The sequence below is a fragment of the Dinoponera quadriceps genome, unplaced genomic scaffold, assembly GCF_001313825.1.
Source record: "Dinoponera quadriceps isolate SergipeBrazil2010 unplaced genomic scaffold, ASM131382v1 scaffold1421, whole genome shotgun sequence".
In the NCBI taxonomy this organism is placed as follows: Eukaryota; Metazoa; Arthropoda; class Insecta; order Hymenoptera; family Formicidae; genus Dinoponera; species Dinoponera quadriceps.
Window position 1 is genome coordinate 241585 of NW_014555502.1, and position 22187 is coordinate 263771.

The 22187-nt window shown below is 45.5% G+C and overlaps 1 protein-coding gene across 2 annotated transcripts in view; it reads left to right on the plus strand.

Annotated features, from left to right (window-relative positions):
• The window catches only part of LOC106744534 (irregular chiasm C-roughest protein-like), a 155962-nt gene that overhangs the window by 96531 nt on the left and 37244 nt on the right, over positions 1-22187 (plus strand). For both annotated transcript variants that reach the window (XM_014619400.1, XM_014619401.1), the window contains exon 3: positions 10392-10732. In XM_014619400.1, coding sequence (XP_014474886.1) covers positions 10392-10732 — 341 coding nt within the window. The remainder of the gene's footprint in view (positions 1-10391; positions 10733-22187) is intronic.

Genomic DNA, 22187 nt, shown 5'->3' on the forward strand with positions numbered 1-22187 from the left:
ATATATATATATATATATATATATATATATAATATATGTATACATATGCGGATATATGAAGATATGGATGTCCTACACCGCATCTCATAACTTTTTAATGTCAGATTTCTGATTTGGAGACGAAACTCCCGGAGATATCAAAATGTCATAACTTTCAAATAGGTAGCGTTCAACTACGGTGAATTCGCTCGACGAAAATTCGTGTGCTCAGATGTGTGGTGCATCGCGCATATCGCCGGTACACGGTGCACCGCACATTGGTTGAAAAGGAAGTGGAAAAAGCCCTCATCTATCGATTCGCTCGCCGATATCGATGTGATTCTATATGTACAATAATATTGGACTCTTTTCGATGTATTACGATTTACATAGGGCGATTATTCACGCGTAGATGAACACGCGAAAACACACGCAATATTGTTCTAGTTTGATACACGATAAAATGTATGTCGCATGCAAACACGAAAAATGATTGAATTCTTCAGGAATACGGAATTGCTGTCGAGAAAATATTCGTCCCGGTAAATTGAGGAGAAGAAGATTGAACTATTGAAGAAATCAATTTAAGACGCGAACTAAGTTGACGAAATTGATCTAAGTTGTCTTTTTATACGCCATTTGATTTCAATTAGCATGCATAAATTGACATTACGACTACCGATATAAAGTTCATCCAATTTTATCGCCGTATGCTTAAATAACTAGATGATTGGCAGGGTGTGCGCATGCGTGGATATATGTACCTTAGTTCCGGGTGATTATTCGATGTTTCCAAAATATCGACCTTTTTAAAGAATTCAACTCCTATTATTTCCCCACGTACACATTCAGCGGGAGGAGGTTGCGATACGTCACGATTTTTTAAATTGTTAAGTTTATTTTCGTGTTCCGATAGCTGTATGCCGCGCGCGATTTCTTCGCACACGAATAGCGTCTATATCCCGAAGAGTGGTGGCGGACGGATTGCGAATCCGCGTACGCAGTATCATGGTACAACAATGCGGCGTATAACTTCCATTTCGCCCAACGTGTACATCGCTCCGGCGATACGCGGATGGAATTGTTGCCCTCTAAAAGTTGGAGCTCCAACTTAATTTTCCTTTTTATCCATCCCCGCTTTTCTTGCAGGTTTACCACGTTAGACCGTTACGGCTCTTTTCCGAAATAGATTGTTACCGTGTATGTAGCAGCCGCGCGCGCTCCGTCGGTCCGAGTATGTACGGAAGGGCTTTAATACCGGGACCATTTTCTCGCTCGCCCGTCTATACGTCTAAACGTTCTATGATACCGTAGCGCATATGACAATTTAAGCATCTGGGTCAGATAGGCACACACACGGCTCTCTTGCTCTCTCTCTTGCTCTTCTCTGTCTCTCTCCCTCCCACTTCGGCATGATCATTCCATCACGGCGCAAATATTGAATTTGCATGGTCGTCTCGTTTCTGCAATGCAGATGTATCCAGCCGGAATGTATGTATGTGTCGGCGCTCGCCGCTCGTACATATACGCGTCGTGTACGACGCGGCGACACCGCCGTTTATTGCTCTTTGCGTTGGATTCGTACATCCTATTGTATCAACTCGCCGTCTAATGAAATCTGATTCGCGAAAACGAATTTCCCCGTCGCGGCGGAAAATATTATCACACCGCCGGATGATTCCGCGGAGTCGTGTTTCCCGACTTCCAGATAGCGGTGTCGGATATCGATACCTTTTCGATACCTCCCATCGAGTAAGTATCGATGTCATAAATTCGGATTTGCGAAACCTAATACTCTCTCCTGCAGAAAGACGCGCATCAATAGACGTTACATCGTTATCCCAAAACTGTGCGATTCATCTTTTCTCCCTCCTCCCTTTTTTCGCTTTCTAACTTTGTCTCTTTTCTCTTCTCTCTCTCTCTCTCTCTCTATCTCTCCTGTCTTTCCTCTTTCTTTCTCTCTTTTCTCATATCGGGCTCTTCATACCGTAAAAAGTTGGCGCGTAGATACGTCTCGTTCAGAAACTCGCCGCGCGCGTTGACTTTCCATTTAGAGCTTTGAAGAATTAAATACTTTTTCACTCCCTCCCCTCCTTCCGCTCGCCATCCAGCTTACTTTACCTTCGGCAACGTGAGCATATTCTACTTGAATGATACCGAAGTTGGATAAGATATATAACGGCGTTGCAAGAGCCGCGAAAGAACGGAGACAAAGCGTAAAAAGCGGGCGGCATAATGCGCGCGCTACGCTCTTGACATACATATTCCGTGTCTTTGAAAATATATTTTCATATTACGACGAAAATATGAAACTTCCGAGGATTGCCGGCGTAAAAGCTCGTCCGTGACACGCACACATACGCTTCCCTCTCTTTGAGTAGGAATTTTTATATCATAACGAGAATACTATCTCTCTCCCTCCTCCCCCTCCCCCCGTGTGCATTCGCGAAACGGCGACGTTCCCGGTGAGATTGTGGCGGTACTCGTACGCGCGCGCACGAAGAGATACACACATGGATATTTGCTTTCGCGAGCGCCGATCCCCGGATTATGGCGATTGTGCTGTCGTTACATCGGCGAAATCGACTGTAGGCGCTGGTAGACGACGATGTATTCGATACTCGCGGCCCATGTAGCGGGATAGGATGTAAGGACTTCTCCATGTGGAGTTACGTGGACGAGAGAACGCCGACCTTGCGCCGAGTGATCCCGAATTCCAGACGTTCTGACTAATCCTCGTGCTTCGCGCGGCGCTGAAGGTTTTACGACGCGGCTCGAATGCGACTCGAACAAATTGGATAATCGGAATATTCCGGATTCAGACGAGAGAGAGAGCGGGGCGAGGGCAATGTTGCCACCTTTCTAATGACGGTTACCCGGACATTGGATTAAAAAAAAAAGGTCTCAAGATGATAATAATAATAGCGATACTATAAATATTGTATTCTATTTATTATTTTATACATTATAATAATAATTACATAATAAAAGTACGTTTAATATATATATATAAGATGTGTGTAATAATAAACAAAAAAAAATATATATATATTTCCGATATTTACTGATAATATTGCAGATCTACAATTTATGCTGCGAAAACTATAAATTTGTAGTGCTAGCAATGAATATTGGAACATAGCACTGAATGTTTCATAATTTTCGCTCGTGATTGATATATTCTCCTGGATTTGTCGAAAATCTAAAAGAATGTTCCAGTCACAGACAATAATCATTAAGCGGTAATTGAGCTATTTTTTTCTACTAAACACAGTTATTCTTTTAGCATCATTAAAAAATAAATTTCGTTATATGTTTGTTATATAGGAAAGTTAATTTTCCAACCTACAAATTTCAACAAAACCGGATAAAATCAGGTAAAACCGGACAATCGTTTGGAAAACCGGATCCGGGTGAAAACCGGACGGGGTGGTAACAGTGAGAAAGAGAGAAAGAGAGAGAGAGAAAGAAGGAGACAGATAAAATCGTGTAATTCGAGCAGCTCACGCGTGACGATCACACATCACATTCCGCGATGATTCGCTGTTTCGTTTTTCTAAGATCATGTTCGCGCGATGCCACATCGATGAGGTCGATATCGCAAATTGATCGTACATATATACAATACATACGTACATGCACACAGCCCGTCGTGACTTCGTACCGAGGGAATCGATCGCTCCGGGAGACGATAGGTGCCAGCGGATTAGGTCAACATCGTCGTCTCGGGGTCGAACGTTTTCTGATACATTAACAGCGATACTTCGGTCGCGAAGACAAACAGAAATCGTACGTCGACGTGCGCCACTTGGCTCGTCGTCATGTCCATTAGTCAATTAATCCCAATGGGGAGGCGAAACGTATTCATTACAATCGATCGCGCAGTGCGCGTTTCGAGCCCATTTCGAGCGGCGGCCGCCAAGCAGCGACCGAGGAGAATTGTTTTCCCGGGCGCGCGTCTTGCGAATTTTCGCTCACAAGGTTATATCGTTGCTTGCCGTGCATCGGAGATGCACACTGCACGGGCGTATACACAGCATTATACACTTGTATATGCAACGATGCACATAGGCAATGTTGATTGTTGCGTAAGCATACAATGCGGCGCGTTACAACAGTTGGTTGTGTCCTGGAAAGGGGGAACGTTTGACAGTCTTCGACATCCCGTGAATACTGATACGAACACACAGGACCGCCAAATAGATTTCGCGATAATAATCCGATTTTCTCGAAGAATGCGCACTGTCGCGGAGAACGAGCACAAACGGCGACGATCCTTTGGAGTCGATTGTTTGTTAACGTCGTGAACGAGATATGAGGAAGAGGGAGGAGGGGGGGGGGNGAGGAGGGGGGGGGGGAAGTTAGATAGGTGGAGAGAATGAGAGAATGGGCGAATGAGAGAGAACCGCATAAGTACAAGATAGGACGGGGAAGAAAGCGCTGCGGGTGAGCCGTGGGGGTTGAGCAGCTGTGAAATTTTTCGGGGTCTTCTCGGAATCTTAGAAAGCTATCGAATTTTCGAGAGCTGAAATAATATCTGTCGAATCATACCTATGCGTGGACTCGGGATTGCGCCGGATCCATAATTAATTGAGTCACGATAAGCGTAAATGAATGAAACTCGTGTCTCCAACTTGAACTTCATTATGTAAGACTAATGCGCCCTCATAACTTCGCGTCGGCCCGTCGCGCCCTGTTTTTACGTGACAAATATTCGTTCCATTTCGCGATGGCCGGGTCGATTTCGTCGTGTGACTTCGGATGTGTTGGCACAGCCGTTGCGGAGTTAAGGAACTACTAATGGCTTCGTTAATACCGACCGAATCGACGATGGAATAAGGCTTAAATTCGAGCCCGCACGGTCCCTGCGGTATAATCTCGACCTTCTCTCCGTGGATCGAAGGTTAAGCCTCTCTTCCACTCCATCCCCAGAGCCAATCAAAAATTAGGTTGCATCTATCTACATGACCTGCGCGCTGCACAAGCGCGAAGGTTGCACTATTTGCGTTAGAATATACAGAACGTTCCGACAGGGTTGCTACGCAAACAGAATCTCAAAATTATTCCGCATCTACCGCGGCGCGTTTCTTTCGACTAATCAATTTTTTTCCCTCCGACAGTCGCAATGGAAAAAGCTTTTTTTTTCAATTAGCTGCGCAACGCAATGACCCGACTTGTGAAATGTTGTTTGTTAATTTCTGGAAAAAAAAGAGTCGCACAATATTCATATTGAGATGTTCGAACTCGCATTGCGCGGCGACACGTAGGGACCAGACGGCGAGTTCTGATCGGTGAAAGAGATCGAATTCAAATTCATGAAAGAATCTGTGTTCGAGATAAAATGTGCTATTGCTGGAACACAGCACGAAACACACACACACACACGCGCGCGCGCGCGCACATACAGACAGTAAAGCATACCGCGGTTACAAATCCGATTCCATTCCGCAAATCCGTCGCATGGCGTTCAAAATGTGAGAATGTCGTATAGCAAAATGGCAATCCAATAAAATGAAAGAGTCGTTCAATGATGTTTCAGTGTTACGGATAAAATGATCAAATTGTCAGCTTTTTCGAATTTAAACGGCATGGGATGTGAAAAGCGGCAGAATGTGAAGGGTATTTAACTTGTGCTTATCCCTTTGTCGTTTTTTGCGTTGCACCAAGAGAACGTTAGCGATGTTGCTCGCACGATTACCGAATGGGGGGGAAAAAACCGCATCGGGCGCGCACGCATCGGAGTGCGTACACACATGCGGGTAGGAAAAATAATTTTCCGCCAGACCTCGTCATCCGGATGATATTAGACCGGAAGAGAAAAAAATAAATAAGAGAGAGAAAGAGAGAAAGAAACAGACTTCCCTCACACACATACACAAGTTCCTGAAATACAACGCGGGTAAATGGAGCGGATGTAGAAAATTGATTCCCGCATTCTTGATTCCGCGGCACCCTCATCACTCTTATCCGGCGCGGTGTCAGCTGCAGCGTGACGAAATATTTTCCGACTTTGTCGGGAGTATCGAAAATCGCGATAACCAGTGAATACATCCCATATTCGTGTGTACACGGGCGTAGGGCTATATTTAGATAGTCGTGCGACCGAACAAGCACACACGTCGCGCGGCGTGTATATGTCGCCGCCGTGTGCATCGTGTGTTTGCATATGTGTACATACTGCGCTGTGTGTCTGTGCATGTGTCAACGTTCCCAGAAACACGTTACACTGACCCAGGGGACTCGTATCTTTGATACTGGGTCATCCCATGACAAATTGATCGGTGACGTTGCGCCGTTGAGCTTCGGCGCGAGTCTTCCACGCTCGAGCGAGAGAGATCCTTTCGAGGGACATGTATAGGCGGCGGATTACCCGCCAGGCCCTCGCTTTGGCTCCTCTTCTCTTTACTGGAGAAATTCAAAGTAGCGTTGACGGAAATACTATGTGCAACGCTCACGAGAAAATGTTGTTCGGCAATATCGCGATGTATTGCGGCGCGGTTGACGATGGCGGATCGACAAACGATGCAATATATATGTATATATATGTCTATGTATGTATGGAATTCTCCATTGTCGTATATTTAATCGCTATGAAAAATACTTACTATATGTACTCATTTTTTTTTATTTGTCATTGAGAATGAATGGGAGCAAAATACGCAATCTATTTTTACCTCCTCGCTTTTAACGCGACTGGTTAGTTGGGGAGGTTCATTATTTATAACGAAACAGTAATTTATGTAATCGGATTCTCGACAGTGAATTTGATAAGCGTGCCGCTCGTGTGTTGAAACTGAAATATCGGAAATTGCCGGTTGAGCACCTATTATACTTATACGACGATCAATAAATGGTTACAAATACGAGAAACAGAGAGTGCTTCGTATTCATCTCTCTCTCTCTCTCTCTCTCTCCCCCTCTATCCATCTTTCTCTTTATAGCGTGCGTTATCAGCATCTACGTATGTAGTTACCGTCGCGATGTCTACTTCTACATAACGTAACCTTTCGGGAAAGGCGTTCCCCGCGTAAATACCAAGCTCGCGCTGCGATTGAGGAAAAATTGAATACCACGGACGGAGCGAACGGAATAATGAGTAGTAACATAATGAAAAATTGATTTCGAAGGTCAAATCGACCACCGATCGATTCGACGCGACGTGATGTGCCGAGCGTAACATAGCGAGGAAGAGAAAGAGAAAGAAGGAGAAAGAGAAAAAGCGAGAGAGAGAGAGAGACTGTGTGTGTGTGTGTGTATGTATGTGTGGTAGAGGCTACGTTTTCGGAACGTTAAAATTTCGACCGTCGTCGCAACGTGACGTCCGACAGGCGGACCGATACGATGCGCCGCCGCCACGCGACGCCCCGTCTCGATTAGTGACTTTATTTAAATTTAAACGCAGTGGCGAGCGCGCCGCTGTGTGTACGCTTTAGTGATTATCGCGACATTCGCTAGTAATTGCTCGAACGACACCGCAATTGATTGCTTTACGCTTCTATCGGCGTGTTCTATTTTATCGAGCCGACATAATCTATGTCTAGCGCGTGTGCGTACGACATCGGCCGTTTAGTTTGAGTCGGGTTCGCCCGGAAATTTCGACATTCTCTCTCTCTCTCTTTCTCGCTTTCACTCGATCTCCTCCTCTCTCGCGAATGATAAAAAGCAAATGGGCGTGATAGAGGCCATTGACGTTACGCGCTCGCACGCGCGCGCGCGCGCGAGGGCGTGCGACATTTTCGTGATATACGTTGTACATGTAAAATCACTGTGGTAAAACCGCCTGGGACGTATCCCATCCAATTCCGACATGACCCAATTCCGTTTCGTAAGCTCGTGGCGTGCCTTGTCATGGACGTCACGGAATATGATAAATGTTTTCCAAGTAAATGAGTAAATTGCATTCGATACGGATTTATTTTAACTCCCGTGCGAATTATACGCCAAAGAGAACGCGGAAATCCATCCACCCCGAACCCCCTTCTCCCCATTCTTTCCTTTCATCACGCGTATGATACCCAAGACCGATGAGACACGGTGAAAAACGATGATTTTATCGAGAACATCGATGTTATCGCGCGTTGACAACGACGACGACGTTGCTCCTCCTCGTAACGTTCACAAGAAGAGCACAGAGAGAGAGGAAATACTAATATTGTTCGCATCCATCGAAGGACGGAAGAAAGGCTTAACGAGCGTCAAGAAGCGCGCTTTGTGAGACCGCTTATGGTCGCGAAATTGTTCCACGCGTTGTAACGCACCGCGTCGAGACGCATCCTCCTTCTCCGTCGTCGCCGCGGCGGCGCGAGACGAGCGGAAGAGGCAGGCGGCGGCGAGGTCGGCCCAAATACGCGGCACAAGCGCAATTATTATTACGCTCGTTACTCGTATATTCCATTCAAAGCATTCTGGGCGGCAGCGACTGCCGGGGGTTATTATCCTATTGAGCTCGTAAGAAGCAGCCCGCGCGCGATGTCGTACGAGCGCGTCTTACGACATCCTCTATCTGCTAACCAACGGAACATGGCGCGACAAGAAACGCTTAGCTCGTAGACCATACGGTCGAACTTCGCTTCTCCGAGAAACAACACGCGGCGGATAGAGAGATAGATAGAGATAGATAGATAGATAGAGAGAGAGAGAGAGAGTCAAAAAGACAAGGGGGCGGGAAAGAAGGAGAGAGAGAGCAAGGCGCAGCCAAGTATAATGTACGACTTCGATGATAACGGAGAGCGACGTAGAGGCGCCGCGTCTGTGCGAGGACCGCGAGCTCGACAAGACATACGAGAACGATACATCGTTCTCAAGAATCTCTCCTCGAGCGATTTTCAGTTCTATCGATCATTTCACTGGCGACGAATAAGAACGGCGGCCGGAGGAAACGTAGATAGATGACGGAGTAGCGGCACGGAGACGTAGCGAAGGGTGAATAAGAAGAAAGAGCGAGAGAGGGGCCGGGGGCGGGGACGAAGAAAGAGAGAGGGAGAGGAGAATAGAAACGAAGCATCGTCTCGCGTCCGTTCCCGTTATTAAAAGACAGATCGTAGATGATACGAATATAAGAGGCATGACGTTAATTAATTATACGCGGTCGATTCGGAGAGAGGTCGATTGAGAGAGGTTGTTCGGCTGATTGGTGCGCACGATTTTGTTGAATAATAATAAGGGTTAATAGTCGCGTTAACGAATGCATACCCTTGAACGCTCGTGCACTCTCAATAATTGAGCGTTGAATCTATCGGCGGCGACTTGCGTGAACGTCGAAAGTGTTCTCGGCGTTAGTTATGGCCGGCCGACGGACACGCACAAACACTCGTTTTGCGTTCGATAAAACGTTCGATAGAGCGGCCGCTCGCGCACATAAATCGCAGCGGGAAACAAAATGCATCGAAACACATAGTAAACAAGCGCACGCGGAGCATATTTATTGCATATATATACCTTGAATTATAAATTAGCGTTAAGTCGCAGGCACCGATGTTTAGGTTGACAAGTTAATCAGCTTTTTTTAATCCTCTTACACCGTCGCCGAATGAGAGCCGCGGAACGAGAAGAATTCCGTTAAAAAGCGCGCGGCGATCGATTCGCGTGAGAGAGAAACGGTAATGGAAAAGGAGCGTTGGTTGACGGCACCGACTATGAGCGAATTCCTCAATTATTTAACCGCGAATAAAGATCACGAACGTTCCTCTCTCACTTCCGATACGATCGGGCCCCTTTAATACTCGTAAAACGTCCCGCGCGATAATTGTTAAGATGCAGTATATTTTCGCCGCAACGACAAAACTACATCGCTGTCGTAAAAGAAAAGGAGGAGAGAAAAAAAGCTTTCCTCTCATAACGGCGAATCCACGTGTATGCTCTTGGCATGCACATACCTGCACGCCTACTATATGTACGCATACACGTAACACGCGTGTGTGTGTGTGTGTATGTGTGTGTGTATAATGCACTCTTCCTCGCCAATACTAAATTGCCGCGCTGGCAATACTTTTATCGCCTCTTTTACGACGCCGACTCCTTACCCTCTGACTTCGTTTTTGAATCCGATGGGACCATAAAGATAAATTAAGTAAGACGTCGAAGTAAATGGGCAAGAAACCGCATTACGGCCTAGAGGATCGTTAAATAAGTCTAAGGCACGAGAAAGAGAGAGAGAGAGCTGAAAAGTCGAGTAAAGAGGACCGATATTTTTCGCATCTGGTTTCGGCTGCGACGCGACCCGTACAAAAAGTAGCCTCGAGAAATTCGCGTTCGTTGCGCGGTAAAATTCTCTCGAATCGGGTTCCCCTTCGTCATCTTTTTCTCCTAGCAAGAATATCGTAACATTTATAATTCGTGATTTGTCCTCGCATCGGAAATAATTGACGTCTCGTGATCCATTCTAATCGAATGTACTTGTCTGTGCGTTGCAGGAACGCGAGTAGAAAAATTGGACGAAGAACGGCGCCGTTCATAATTTGCCTGTCGCTGCTGATGGCGACGGGAACGAAGACAGTGGCGGCTACGAACATGACGAACGCATCGTTCATAGCGTCGACGGTGAAGCCGTTTACAACGACGGAAGTAGTTTATCAGCGATTCGCCATCGAACCGATGGATCAAACTGCGGTGGTTGGCAGCCGGGTGACGCTTCCATGCCGGGTTCTCGATCAGAAGGGGCCCATTCAATGGACTAAGGACGACTTCGGCTTGGGAGCAGTTAGGAATCTCACCGGATACGAGCGATACGCCATGATCGGCAGCGACGAAGAAGGTGAGGGAATGAGTGAGAGCGGGCGGATAAGATTATCCCGGAAATTTGATTTTCACGCTTAAATTAACCCGACCGCACAATACGCCGCGCCGACACTGACATTATGCAAAATAGCAGGGCGAGGGGGAGGAAGGGGGGGGGGGGGGGATTTGCAGGCATCGTGCATGTAACTTCCTTCCCTTACTTAAACATCGTACGAGGGAATCCCCATAACTGCCACTATCGGAGAAAATTGGAAAGACCCGCTCGCGGGATTTCCGATAATTTTCTGGTTTGAGTCAAAAATATACGCGGAGATGATTAAATCTCTTAGTGAGGGCAGGTCTCGCAGGATTTGAATAAGAAAAACGTCGGCGCCGTCGATATTCTCGCGCGCGCGATCCAGACGAATCTTGCGATTTTTCTCGCCGATCTTGCATATTTAACGCTTTTCCTCTCTTCGGAAACCACGATCGGAAGCAATCGTGCCGGAATTTTCGATCAAGAAGAACTCACAGGTCGATGATCATTTTTAAACACACACACGCACATACACGCGTACGCTATATCCACATGCACAATAATACGCCGCTGGCCCTGTTTACTCGTCTAAATTCAATTTCCTGCCGCAAGGTATTGATTTTCTGCTGTGTCGAAAAAGAGTACGTACCTCTATCCGGTTATCGCGCATCGCGGCAAAATATTTCGCGTCACTTGGAGTCGATACGCGAATCATGACGATACGCATAACACGAGAGATGAAACGAGTATACAGGTGTGTGTACGCAGAACCGATACAAACAAGTAGTAAAACGGAGTGTACGCAACATACGGAGTGAAAACCGTAACGCGACGGGAAGCCCTAAAGTACGGCACATAATTTTTTCTATACGCGGGAAAAGCGTTTTCGACAATCGTAAAATCAGCTGTACCTGGTACTTTTGCTCCAAGTCCGAATGATCTTCGAGCTTTTGTCATTCGTTGCCGAGCTTTTAAATTCGACTATTGCAGCATGATTTAAAAATATGACGTCGAATATTCGAATATACAGGGTGTCCCAAATCAACAGGGACAAATCTCGTGAGAGCGTAAAACGGATTATTGAGAGGTGAACAAATAAGCCCTCTACCATGGTAGAGAATTTTTTGTTCACCTTAATCCATTGTCTGGATTGAGGTCTGGGACACCCCGTGTATAAAACGAGATCAGCTGAAGTGATTCGCGTTTACGGGAAAAGTTAATTGTAAAAATTGGGATCAGCTTTGTTATTTCGCAAGAAATTTGTCAGTGTTATTTTGTGTCCACGACTTTGTGTTTTTGCGCATACGACGATCTCCTCTTTTCAGCCATAACTTCCACCTATACCGACATCCCCCGGAAAGCGGTTCGCTTTTGTCAGCGCGCTTTAAAACAAAGATGGACGCCGCGCTATTCTTGCGTCGACTGTGTCGCATAAAGCCGATATAGCTCACACTAAAAGCTACCGCGAAGTTAAATTAGTTTCCTAACGAGTTACTAAAAAATGCCGCGTAACACTCGTAACGCGCTCGCCGCTATAGGAGTATTTACACGTGTAAACGGTTCTGTGGTATTATACACAACAGTCTCGGCGCGGCGCGTCGAAACGAGATTCTTCATTGTGGATGCGAATTTTTAATGCGAAACTTCATACTCGCCGGGTTAATTCGGGCTGTAATAGCAAAGGCAGCGGAGAATAGAGAATATCGTCCAATCAGTAAATTGTGACGACGGACAAATGAAGGGGTGATGTTCAAATAAAGACTCTCGCGATTCATTCTGGGCTCGGGCACGCAGACATGCTGATGATGTTAGCGTTGCTCGCGAATAAACTCGAGAGACAGAGAAACGCAAATAACAAAGCGCATCAAAATGAAATATCCTTACTGCGGGCAGTATATCGCGACGGCCGGTGACAAAGGTGGATGGTGAAAAAATTAATCTGCAATTGTTAGAAAAAAGTGTGCCGCCATGGCGAATTTTTAGGGACGACGGAAAGAAGTGATTTACGCGTTTGATTTCGCAACAAAAGTGCCGGACGTATATCTCCGAGACAGTAGTCGCAGCGGTATAATAATTTATTTAATTCAGGGACGGAGTGCTTTCCTCTAAGAGCACACATAAGTACGATACATACTTTTTAAAATTTCTTGAAGTGAAGTCTCACGCAAAAGGAGTGACGATTCTTCCCAAGCGATAGCGCAAATTGCTGTTATTTGCGGAATCACAAGAATGAATATTTAACTCAAGCCGTAAAGCGAACTTTCAACCCATATACGAGAAAATGTTTCAATCAATTACAGCGATTCTATTCAATAATGATGAAATACATCACATTCATTTCTCAATTTCAAACGAAAATACATGTTCATTTATTGATTCGAAATGCCAAATTCGCCGTATAAAACAGAAAAATCATATTTAAGTGACACTGTCACTTTACTTATCGAGTGAAATTTCACTCGAAGAAATTTAGAGAGAATATAAGTGCGTTAAAATAGAATAATATAATACAAAAATAATACAAAATAGATTAGTAAAATAGAATAATACAATGAAGAGCTAACATGAAAATGATAAAAAAGAGTGGAAGGAAGACAGAAAGTAATAATGTAAAAAGAATATGAATAAAACGAGCAGATACGAGGCAGAGCGTCTGTTAGGTGTACCAGCGGACTCAGATTCAATGATCTCACGGGGCGATGAGTTCCTGAAGTGTGGGATGATTCGACTAAAAAGAACTTTCGGTACGCAGACAGGCCAACAAAAGGGAATCGCCGGTCTTCCAGCGTCTCCCGGCCTCCCTCTCTCACGGACTTGTGGATATTTAAATTTGCTGGAAAGATAAGCTGACACACACACAAACCAACGGCGGAGAGCAGTTGGTAAACGTGACAGCCCAATAAATAGAGTCTACATCGCTCGAGTGTGATCCAAGCAAGGTCCGTAATTCGTCCGGGCGACGAGGGGTCGTAAAAAAATCAACCGGGATTCATAAACCAGCTGAAAAATGAGCTCCATTTGCGCCGTGAACAATCGGTGTTCGATGCCGCTGACGCATTCCGGTTTTCAACCGAACGAAATAAACGGATAAACGAATGAATAAGAGAGAAATGACGCGAACGCGATCGTGTACAAAGTGAGCGGCGTAGGAAAGAACAGCTCTCGGGCAGTTGCTCTAATTTCGTTAATGTTATGATCTAGGCGGGCATACACCGCACGATAAAGCTCTTGGGGCTTTTACGTGGGATGATGCGGGAGGCGGAGCAGCGTGCTGGTTTATTTCATCTCCTGTATCCGTTCCAACAACATATAGATTGTCTTTGCGCGAGCCCCCGCGCGTATCTTTCCGCGGCCGCTGCATTCGTCATTTAATTCCACAAAAATCAGCGTGCGGAAAGCGAAACGATCCAACGTTTATTCAATCAAAATTTGTAACGTGTTTCGCGAAGCTGTCCCGGTGTGCGTCGGCATATTGGAACGCCCGTATATGCGAACGCCGAGTTTATTTTTTCTATTTCTATTCGTTTTTCGGTTACGGTATGCCGGGGGAGGATTAGTCGCGGGGTTTGCGAAGATAGACCGATCCCCGCGTGATATCGTAACGCGCGCTCTATGCCGCACACGGGATATTCCATTTCCTACGTTCACGATATGTTAAAAAATATTACACATTGTGTTCGGCAATATTCCTAATCCGCGAAAAAAGATATTGTATTACGTTCATGTGGCGGAGTGCTAATAAAAATCGCCCCGCTATTGATAAGCCACCGCTGTATATTCGCCGCGTATCTCTCGCGTTATTCGCCGTGAGAAATATTCTTCCCGACCGAGAATTAACAAACGCCACTTTTTGCCTGCTCGTCCGGAAATACGGAAATACGCGAATGCTGTTTTCTCCCCGTGGCGATCTAAGTGCGATCTGAAAAAAAAAAAGGTTCGTCTCTTCTCTTTTCCCAATAAGACGCCTTTTCCCTTTTTGCACACGGAATAAAAGAAGTAGCTCCCACAGCTAAAAAGTAGCTGTCCACATAATAAAATGGAAAATGTTCAGCTCCCACTAAGCTAGAAACTAAATCTGGTAACTTAAATTTCAAATTTGTATTATAAGGTCAGCTAATTTCTTGTTTCCGTGCAGAATACACGAACGTTATTTCCTCACGCGGCCATATCTCTGCACTTGGAAAGAAACAATCACTCCTTTCTTTCTATTAATTTCTCGGTAGAATTTGTCCTTCCTGCCATTCCTCCGCTAGGAGAGATCGTTCGCAAAACTGGCGACAATGGCGCGGTTATTCAAAACTGGGATTAGGTACAGGTGGCATCGTGTCCTTAAGCTGAATACCGTACGTGCCTCGACGGTGCGTATATACGCGGACTTCCCCAACAATCACAGTGTGTCGGGACGATAACGCTCGCGCGCGTTCGAAATCCAGTTTAAGCCGAGGTACCATAATATACTTGTAACTATATGCCGTTGCACGATGCCTCGGTCCTCGTTCATTCTTCTCTCCTACCGTAAGCGCTTGCCGTCGTCTGCGTGGCACGTACCGCTGCTAGCGCGCGACGCCTGATTTCCATAAAATTATTACGGGTTTACCACGCGCGTGCGCGCGCGCGCTTCACTTCTTGTCATTTTTTTCGACCTTCCCCGCGTTTCTCGTCGCAAACCTGAACACCTTCGGTGCGATGAAACGCGCGCCACCTCCGCCCTCGTTCTACGCTTAATTCTCGACACGTTTGTCTCGATCCGTCGGGCATCTTCATCTCTTAACTCGCACTCGTGGACGTTAAACGCGGACGTTAACTCGTAAGCGGGCACGTGATCTTTTTGAAGAATAAAACAACTGCTGTTTATAGCTGAGATTCTCGAGTGTTATTGGCGTTACTTCGGCCTGTTTATAACGTTGCAAATGCTCCAAGCGCAACATTTCTAGCGCGGTCTACTAGATACTTCGAAACATTCTGCAGGCACACGTGACGTCATAAATACGTCACACTTTTTCACTTCCAGCTCTAAGCATTGAGCTCTGTAATACTGCAGTGAGCCGTCAAGGAATGGGGGTGTCCCATTCGCAGAAAAGAATACACATATTCTGGATGTATGGTAATTCTCTTTGTCATAGTAGTATGTATAAGAGAGCAGGCTGTAGATTACTATAATTTAGTACTGGGAAAGTTTATTCCACAGTATACTATAAAGCTCAATGTTTCTAACGCTTCTACTAAAGAGGTAGTGTGGCACTCTGCAGCGTTACGGTTTGCAAAACCGAAATGCATGAGAAAATTAAAACGTGGCGGTGTAACAAGTGGAATTCCAAAAAAAAATTTCGACGATATATATTTTGTGGGGGTGCCGGCATGTATAATACTCAATAAAAAAGAAATATATATTTTTTTAATGATATTATAAAAGTTAACGAAAGTAAGAGTTTTCATATAAAAGATTTATGACTTCTAGCATTATAAGTAATGTGCATAGTAATTTCTTCATCATCTTCGTCATTACAGAGATAAGTAGTAGTTCAAACAAGTTTTCCGCAACACATGCAAATACGTCAATGTCAACCTCCATGTCGCTCAATTGTTGTGCGATTATAGAATAATCGATTGACGATTGTTATCAACGCTCTTGAACTTTACAGACAAGTCCACTTACTGAACATTGATAACATTGGTAACTCTAATGAAACACTAGAATCGTCAGATGCGAAAGCGTCTGGAGTATTTGAGAACGTTAAACGGACCGCATCCTTCGCTAAATCTAAGAGTAAGTGGAGGCAAGTTACTGAAGTCGCCAATGTCGCAGACAAGAACGAAACGGAGAAACATTCGTTCCTTCATACGTCTGTGGGCCAGTTAGACCTCCACTTACGGGTTAACGACGTCTCAGAACGCTGAACGCGGGGTGTAATCCTCGCCGAGGATCCGGAACCGGAATAACAACGTGTCGCGGCTTTTAATCGGCGGAGATTCGCAGATACATCGATGTTCGCGCGCGATAGCGGTCGGCCGGAGTCTTTAATTCGACGTCGTGTATGCCGCGGGCGGGGAGAAGCGGCTAAGTTTAAATTAGTTCTGAAACATTCGGTGCACGCTCCGATGGTTAATGGTTCCACCATAGATCAATAGGATCGGCGGCTGCGGCGGGTGCAGCAGCGACCGGTGGCCGCACGATGCACGGTGCGACGAGTTGCAACGCGAGTTCCGTTGAGAGCGAGCGCTTTGTGTGTGTATGTGTGTGTGTGTGAGAGAGAGAGAGAGTTGCGCTCAACGCCGAGCTGCGCTGCGTTGCACCGCTCCGCGCGTTGTCGCGCTTTGCCGCGGGGCATCCAGCTGCGAAACGCGCCAGCCGCTTGACCGGATACCCCCGCTTCTGTTACATGCTCGATATACCTGTTCTCGCGCTCAAGCGCTCGGAAGGAAAAAGGTACACGAGGTCATAATTTCCACCTTCGATAAGGCGGACGCGCGCTCGCGCACCGCACGCTCGCGTTCGCGCGATCACGTAGCAACGAACGAAGCCGACCTTGTCGCGGCATTCGGTAATCCCGATCTCTCACTCTCTATCTCTCTTTCTCTCTTTCCTCTCTCCACCTGACTATCTATCTCTTTAAGCGAGATCCAATACGCGATCGAGAGAGATTCGGGGAAGAGAAGGTGCAGCGACGCGCCTAATCGTCGGTGTACGACGGGTATTAGGAATAGATTATCGCGCAGGCGAATTTATTACGATAACAGGTGACTCGCCGAAGGATGCTCCGCCGTCGTCGTCGTCGTCATCGTTGGCAAACGGCAATCGGCGTTCCGCATTCAGCCCGGATATTATCGATATCGTATCTTTCCACCCCGGGCGAGCGTTATTCACGTACGACGGTACACTCGAATAGATTTTAATCGACGGAGCGATCATGCCCAAAGCGAAGCTAAGCCAGCTTTAAACAAGCTATCAACGTCGAAGATTCCGATCGTGCACATGCAGCAGCTTGCTCTCCGCTTCTTATTTGCGCGATTAAGCGAGTCCCCCCTCCTCTCTTCTTCTGATCGCGCGACGAGCGAGGATTTTACGAGGAAAATTTGTCGCACGATGACTTGCGAAAAAATATAACTCAATTATCATCTCGCGAAGTTCGTTACGGCCAAGATAACGCGAGAGGCCGTAGATAAGCGAAACCCTATCGCGATTGATGACTTTAGCAGGAGAGAAAATGAAAGAAAGAAAGAGAGAGAGAGAGAGAGAGAGAACGCTTTGAGAAAATCATAAAACTACGTTATATACAATTAACGAACCTTCAACGGTGAGCTCGAGTGAAAGCATTCGCGGATCCGACGATGAACGTATTAAGCAAAGCAGGTTGTTAAAGCATATTTAATCCGCCACGTTTAAGTGCTCAGAGAAACGTCATTATCTTCTCGGCCGTTCGCAATAAAAATTTTCAGAGGAATTAGCGGAATCAGCGAGGGGCGACTTGCTCGACCAGATTCTAGTTTGACCACTGCTCACTCGATTAATCAGTCGATAGTTGACGGAGATAAAAGTATCGCCCTACTCGCGATAAAACGCCGGTTTCTACACGAGGAAATTCTTTCGCCGTAACTCACCGTCCACTATTCATACGAGTATCCGTCGGGGAAGTCGTTTCGAATAATAACGCGTGTTGAACGGAAAGGGCGGGACATTTGCACTATGTTACTCGCAATCTGTTTTCGACATTCGCTCTGAATCACGAATTATTAACAGCACCGATAGTACTTGTAATTATTGTATTTGATTATTGTATTAAAAGAGAAGGCGATATTACCATAACGAATTTTGGGTTTAGAAACGATTGAGCAACATTTTGACAAGTGTAATTATCGGTTTAGTTCTCAATTGAAAATATTGATTGTTGACAAAGTTATTGTACAGAATGTAAATTCTGGGAGTCATAATGCCCTTTATATACCTTTTCCTCTATCGTTTAGTTCTTCATTCCTCTTTCTTTCTCTTTTCTCGAGGAAGACCTGTATTATATCCGCTGGACGACCTAATGCTCGAAATCCGGCGAAATATCCCGATGCTCATTCCGCCGGAAATCCATCGAAAGATTTAGCCGAACGGCTCGCGCGAATTTATCTTGGATCAGAGGGCGTTCCACTCCGATAATTAGCGCGGATATCGCTGCCACACAGGCTCCACCATATTAATCGATGCAATTATAAGCACAACGTAATTCTGCGATATTTCTCCACTCCGCGAGCAGAATTTTAAGATCGCTTGCAGAAGCAGCGGCAGCGGCAGCAATGGCAGCAATATCGGGGGCGCCCCAACCTGCTCGACCGGATCCGGCCGCTCCCGCTGCAACGCGGCCGATTAATCGACCTTACCGGTTCCCGCGGTGTATTTTTCTCACTACCACTACGCTAGCGCGCGGACCCGACAGATATTATATTCTGCCGGGTACACACTTCGAGCAGCGTAATTTAAATGGCAAACCACCACCCGCGCCTCCTATTTCTGGTCGGAGATATCGCGAATTCTTATTCAGCAGATGTCGCGGCGCCAACGATCTCTAACGCCGGCAGATAATGAAAGTGGGTTCTCGCGGGGAAGGGGGAGAAAAGATGAAAGAAAAAAAAAGAGGGAAAAGAACGGGGCAAAAAAAAGGAGGGAAGAAATCTCTAATGAAATTATATACGTACGGCACTTGAAAGATCAGCAAGTCGCTCCGCGTAACCGTATTTTTTTCTCTTTCTTTCTTTCTCTTCTCTCTTCCTGTGTAAGTAAGCGGTTTATCGGCGTTTCGTTTAATCTTCCGTGAGAAACCGTAACTCGCGCGCGGCGCCGGCTCTCAGGACCTCGCGGCCCCACCATAAACGTTAGTAAAAATTATCTGAGGTTTTAATTCATCCGCCGTGTCTTGCCGCGAAGACCAGGAGGGGGGAGGGGGGGGGGGGGGAGAAACGGGGAATTCATTAAATCTCGGTTAAACGTCGGGTAATTTTTATGGGAACGATTTCCCGAGATAGTTAGCAAATGGATTAAAACAAATTTGCGTTAGTCGTGCCCGTTAGTCAAACGTTCACGGATTGTATACACGTCAAATACGCTCTTAATTAAGTACGCGTTTATGAACGTTGGTTTTAATTACACTCGGTTCCGTTAGAATCGCGCATGCGTGCAGGCCCACGTATCGAAAATGCCATAAACGTAATATAGAGTGCCGGCCAACTATTTGGTAGCGATTCCCCCCTTCCCTCCCGTCCCGTTATGGTTTAATTATTAGGTCCGCTGCATGTGCTCATGAAAGCGTAAGTTAATTAAGCATTCCCGTGTACAAAATAATCGATTAGCGGATCCGATCAAACATTAGAAAATCAAAATAATCAAGTCCGGATGAATGATATCAAAATGTGTAATGACCGCTATCGTGTAATGTGCGTTTAATTCGCTCCGAATAACGTAAACGCATTATTTCGATATGCATCTATATTGGCGCGCGCGCTCTATACGTGCCAAAATAATAGTGGGAACGAACGTATGATATTGAAATTTTAGCGAGGCCGAAACCGCAACGAGAAACCGCGATACGTCGGTTGGTTTACGAAATCAATACGATCGTCGGCATAGTGGCCAATAGTGTCGATTGGGCCGCTCTGCAGTAAAAGCTGAGTATAATTTCAAGTTCTGTCGTGTTGCCGCCGCCACCGCCATCAGCATAGTGTGATCATTGTGTGTCGTGTATCTTCCTTCTATTTGCTAACTACCCGGAGAGCATATCGCCCCGGTAATTGGCCTGAATAATGGCGCGAATGTCTCTGTCGGTTATAACGAATATCGGGCTACGTTATCCCCCTTTCGCGAATACCGGGACCTCGCATAGAAATTTTCCCAGATTTCCTCACGTACAGCATAGATTCCTCTTAGAATATCTGGCGCTGCCATCCAGTCACAAATCGGAGCAAAATAAGTGAAATAATGATTATTTCTTGACAGAAAAAATGACAAAGAGTGACCTCTCAGACCTCTCAGACTAAGTTTGGAATACTCAAACTATATCCAAACTTATCCCAAAATAGGTTATCCACTACGATATCAATTGGGAATTCTATTCTTATGCAATCATAAACATGGGATGAAGCTTCTTTTCCGCGATATTGATTGGCTGTGTGCTACCACGTGCACTGTTTCGTCAGAGTCGAGTGACAATTTGATGAAATATTCAATTAGGAGGTTAATAAACGGGATTATATGTTTAATGTTATTATGTTTAATAGCACCATATGTGTGTATATGGGCGTGTGTACTTATAAAATATAAATATTTGAAGTATTTCATATATTTTGTTCGGTCGTAGCGTAAAACAATCTTTGGGAAAACGTTGAAAGTGATCAAATAAGATCTGTTTAGTCACTTCCATTTTCGAATCGTTTTTGAAATCATATTTTCGAATTATAGTTCTAACATTAGAACCTCTGTAGATTTTTCAATTATAATCCATGATTATTTTGGATAGTCAAACTGGATCTTAATTATATTACAAGAAATTCCCTATTCGGAACATTTGTTGCAAAATGAAATAAAGAGGATGTGACGACTGTGATGCTGAAAAACAGACGTGTATGTGTACATAGTCGAATTCCGCTCCGCCTGTATTTTCGTTTCTGGAACAATTACTTCATTCAATGCGGCTTGAAACAATAAAACGGTGACGTTTCTCTCTTGTCAATATTATCGATTTATCTAAGAATATAACCGGGTTCTTTCCGAGTTCCTATTGCACGCAATAATCGTTATAAGAAAGAGAGAAAGAGAAACGAAGAGAGGAAGTGAGAGAGAAGAAATAGAAAGAGAAAGAAAGAGAGAGCCCTACTTCGCGATGAAAATATCGCGGAACGTCCGAAGAATATTCGTTAATCGTCGCTAGAAAAAAAAAGTTTATTTTAAGCGCTCTGATAATATCCACAGGATACGGTTACTTTCTTTTTAGCTATCTCGGCGGAAATCCTGGCTCGAGGCATCGTCGATGCAAAATACTCGCGCTTACGCGCCGAGTTTTAAAGCAGTTTTACCGAAATTCGCCTTATCCATATGCTAATGATCGTTCCGAAAGCAAGCGAACTCGGACGCTGCGTCGTGCAGTTACGCGTGCGCGAATAGGGGTCCGCGCGTTGACACCAATCAGGATGTCGAGAGATGCGCCTAATTGGCAATTGCTGTTACCTTAGGATGTACGGCTGGTTTGTCGATTAAAGGATAACTATCCACGCGATGACGCATTGACCTGTGCGACCTGGCGCAGCTGCCGCCGCTGCGAACCGGAAAATGGGACAAATATTTATTTTCGATACGGTCTTAATCGCAATTTCGTGATAAAATGCGAATAATTCGAACGATCGGACGATTCCGCTGTGAAGACGGGATGAAATCGGACGACGAACGACCGTTAATTCGCGAGGACGAAGGAGAGAATCCGAA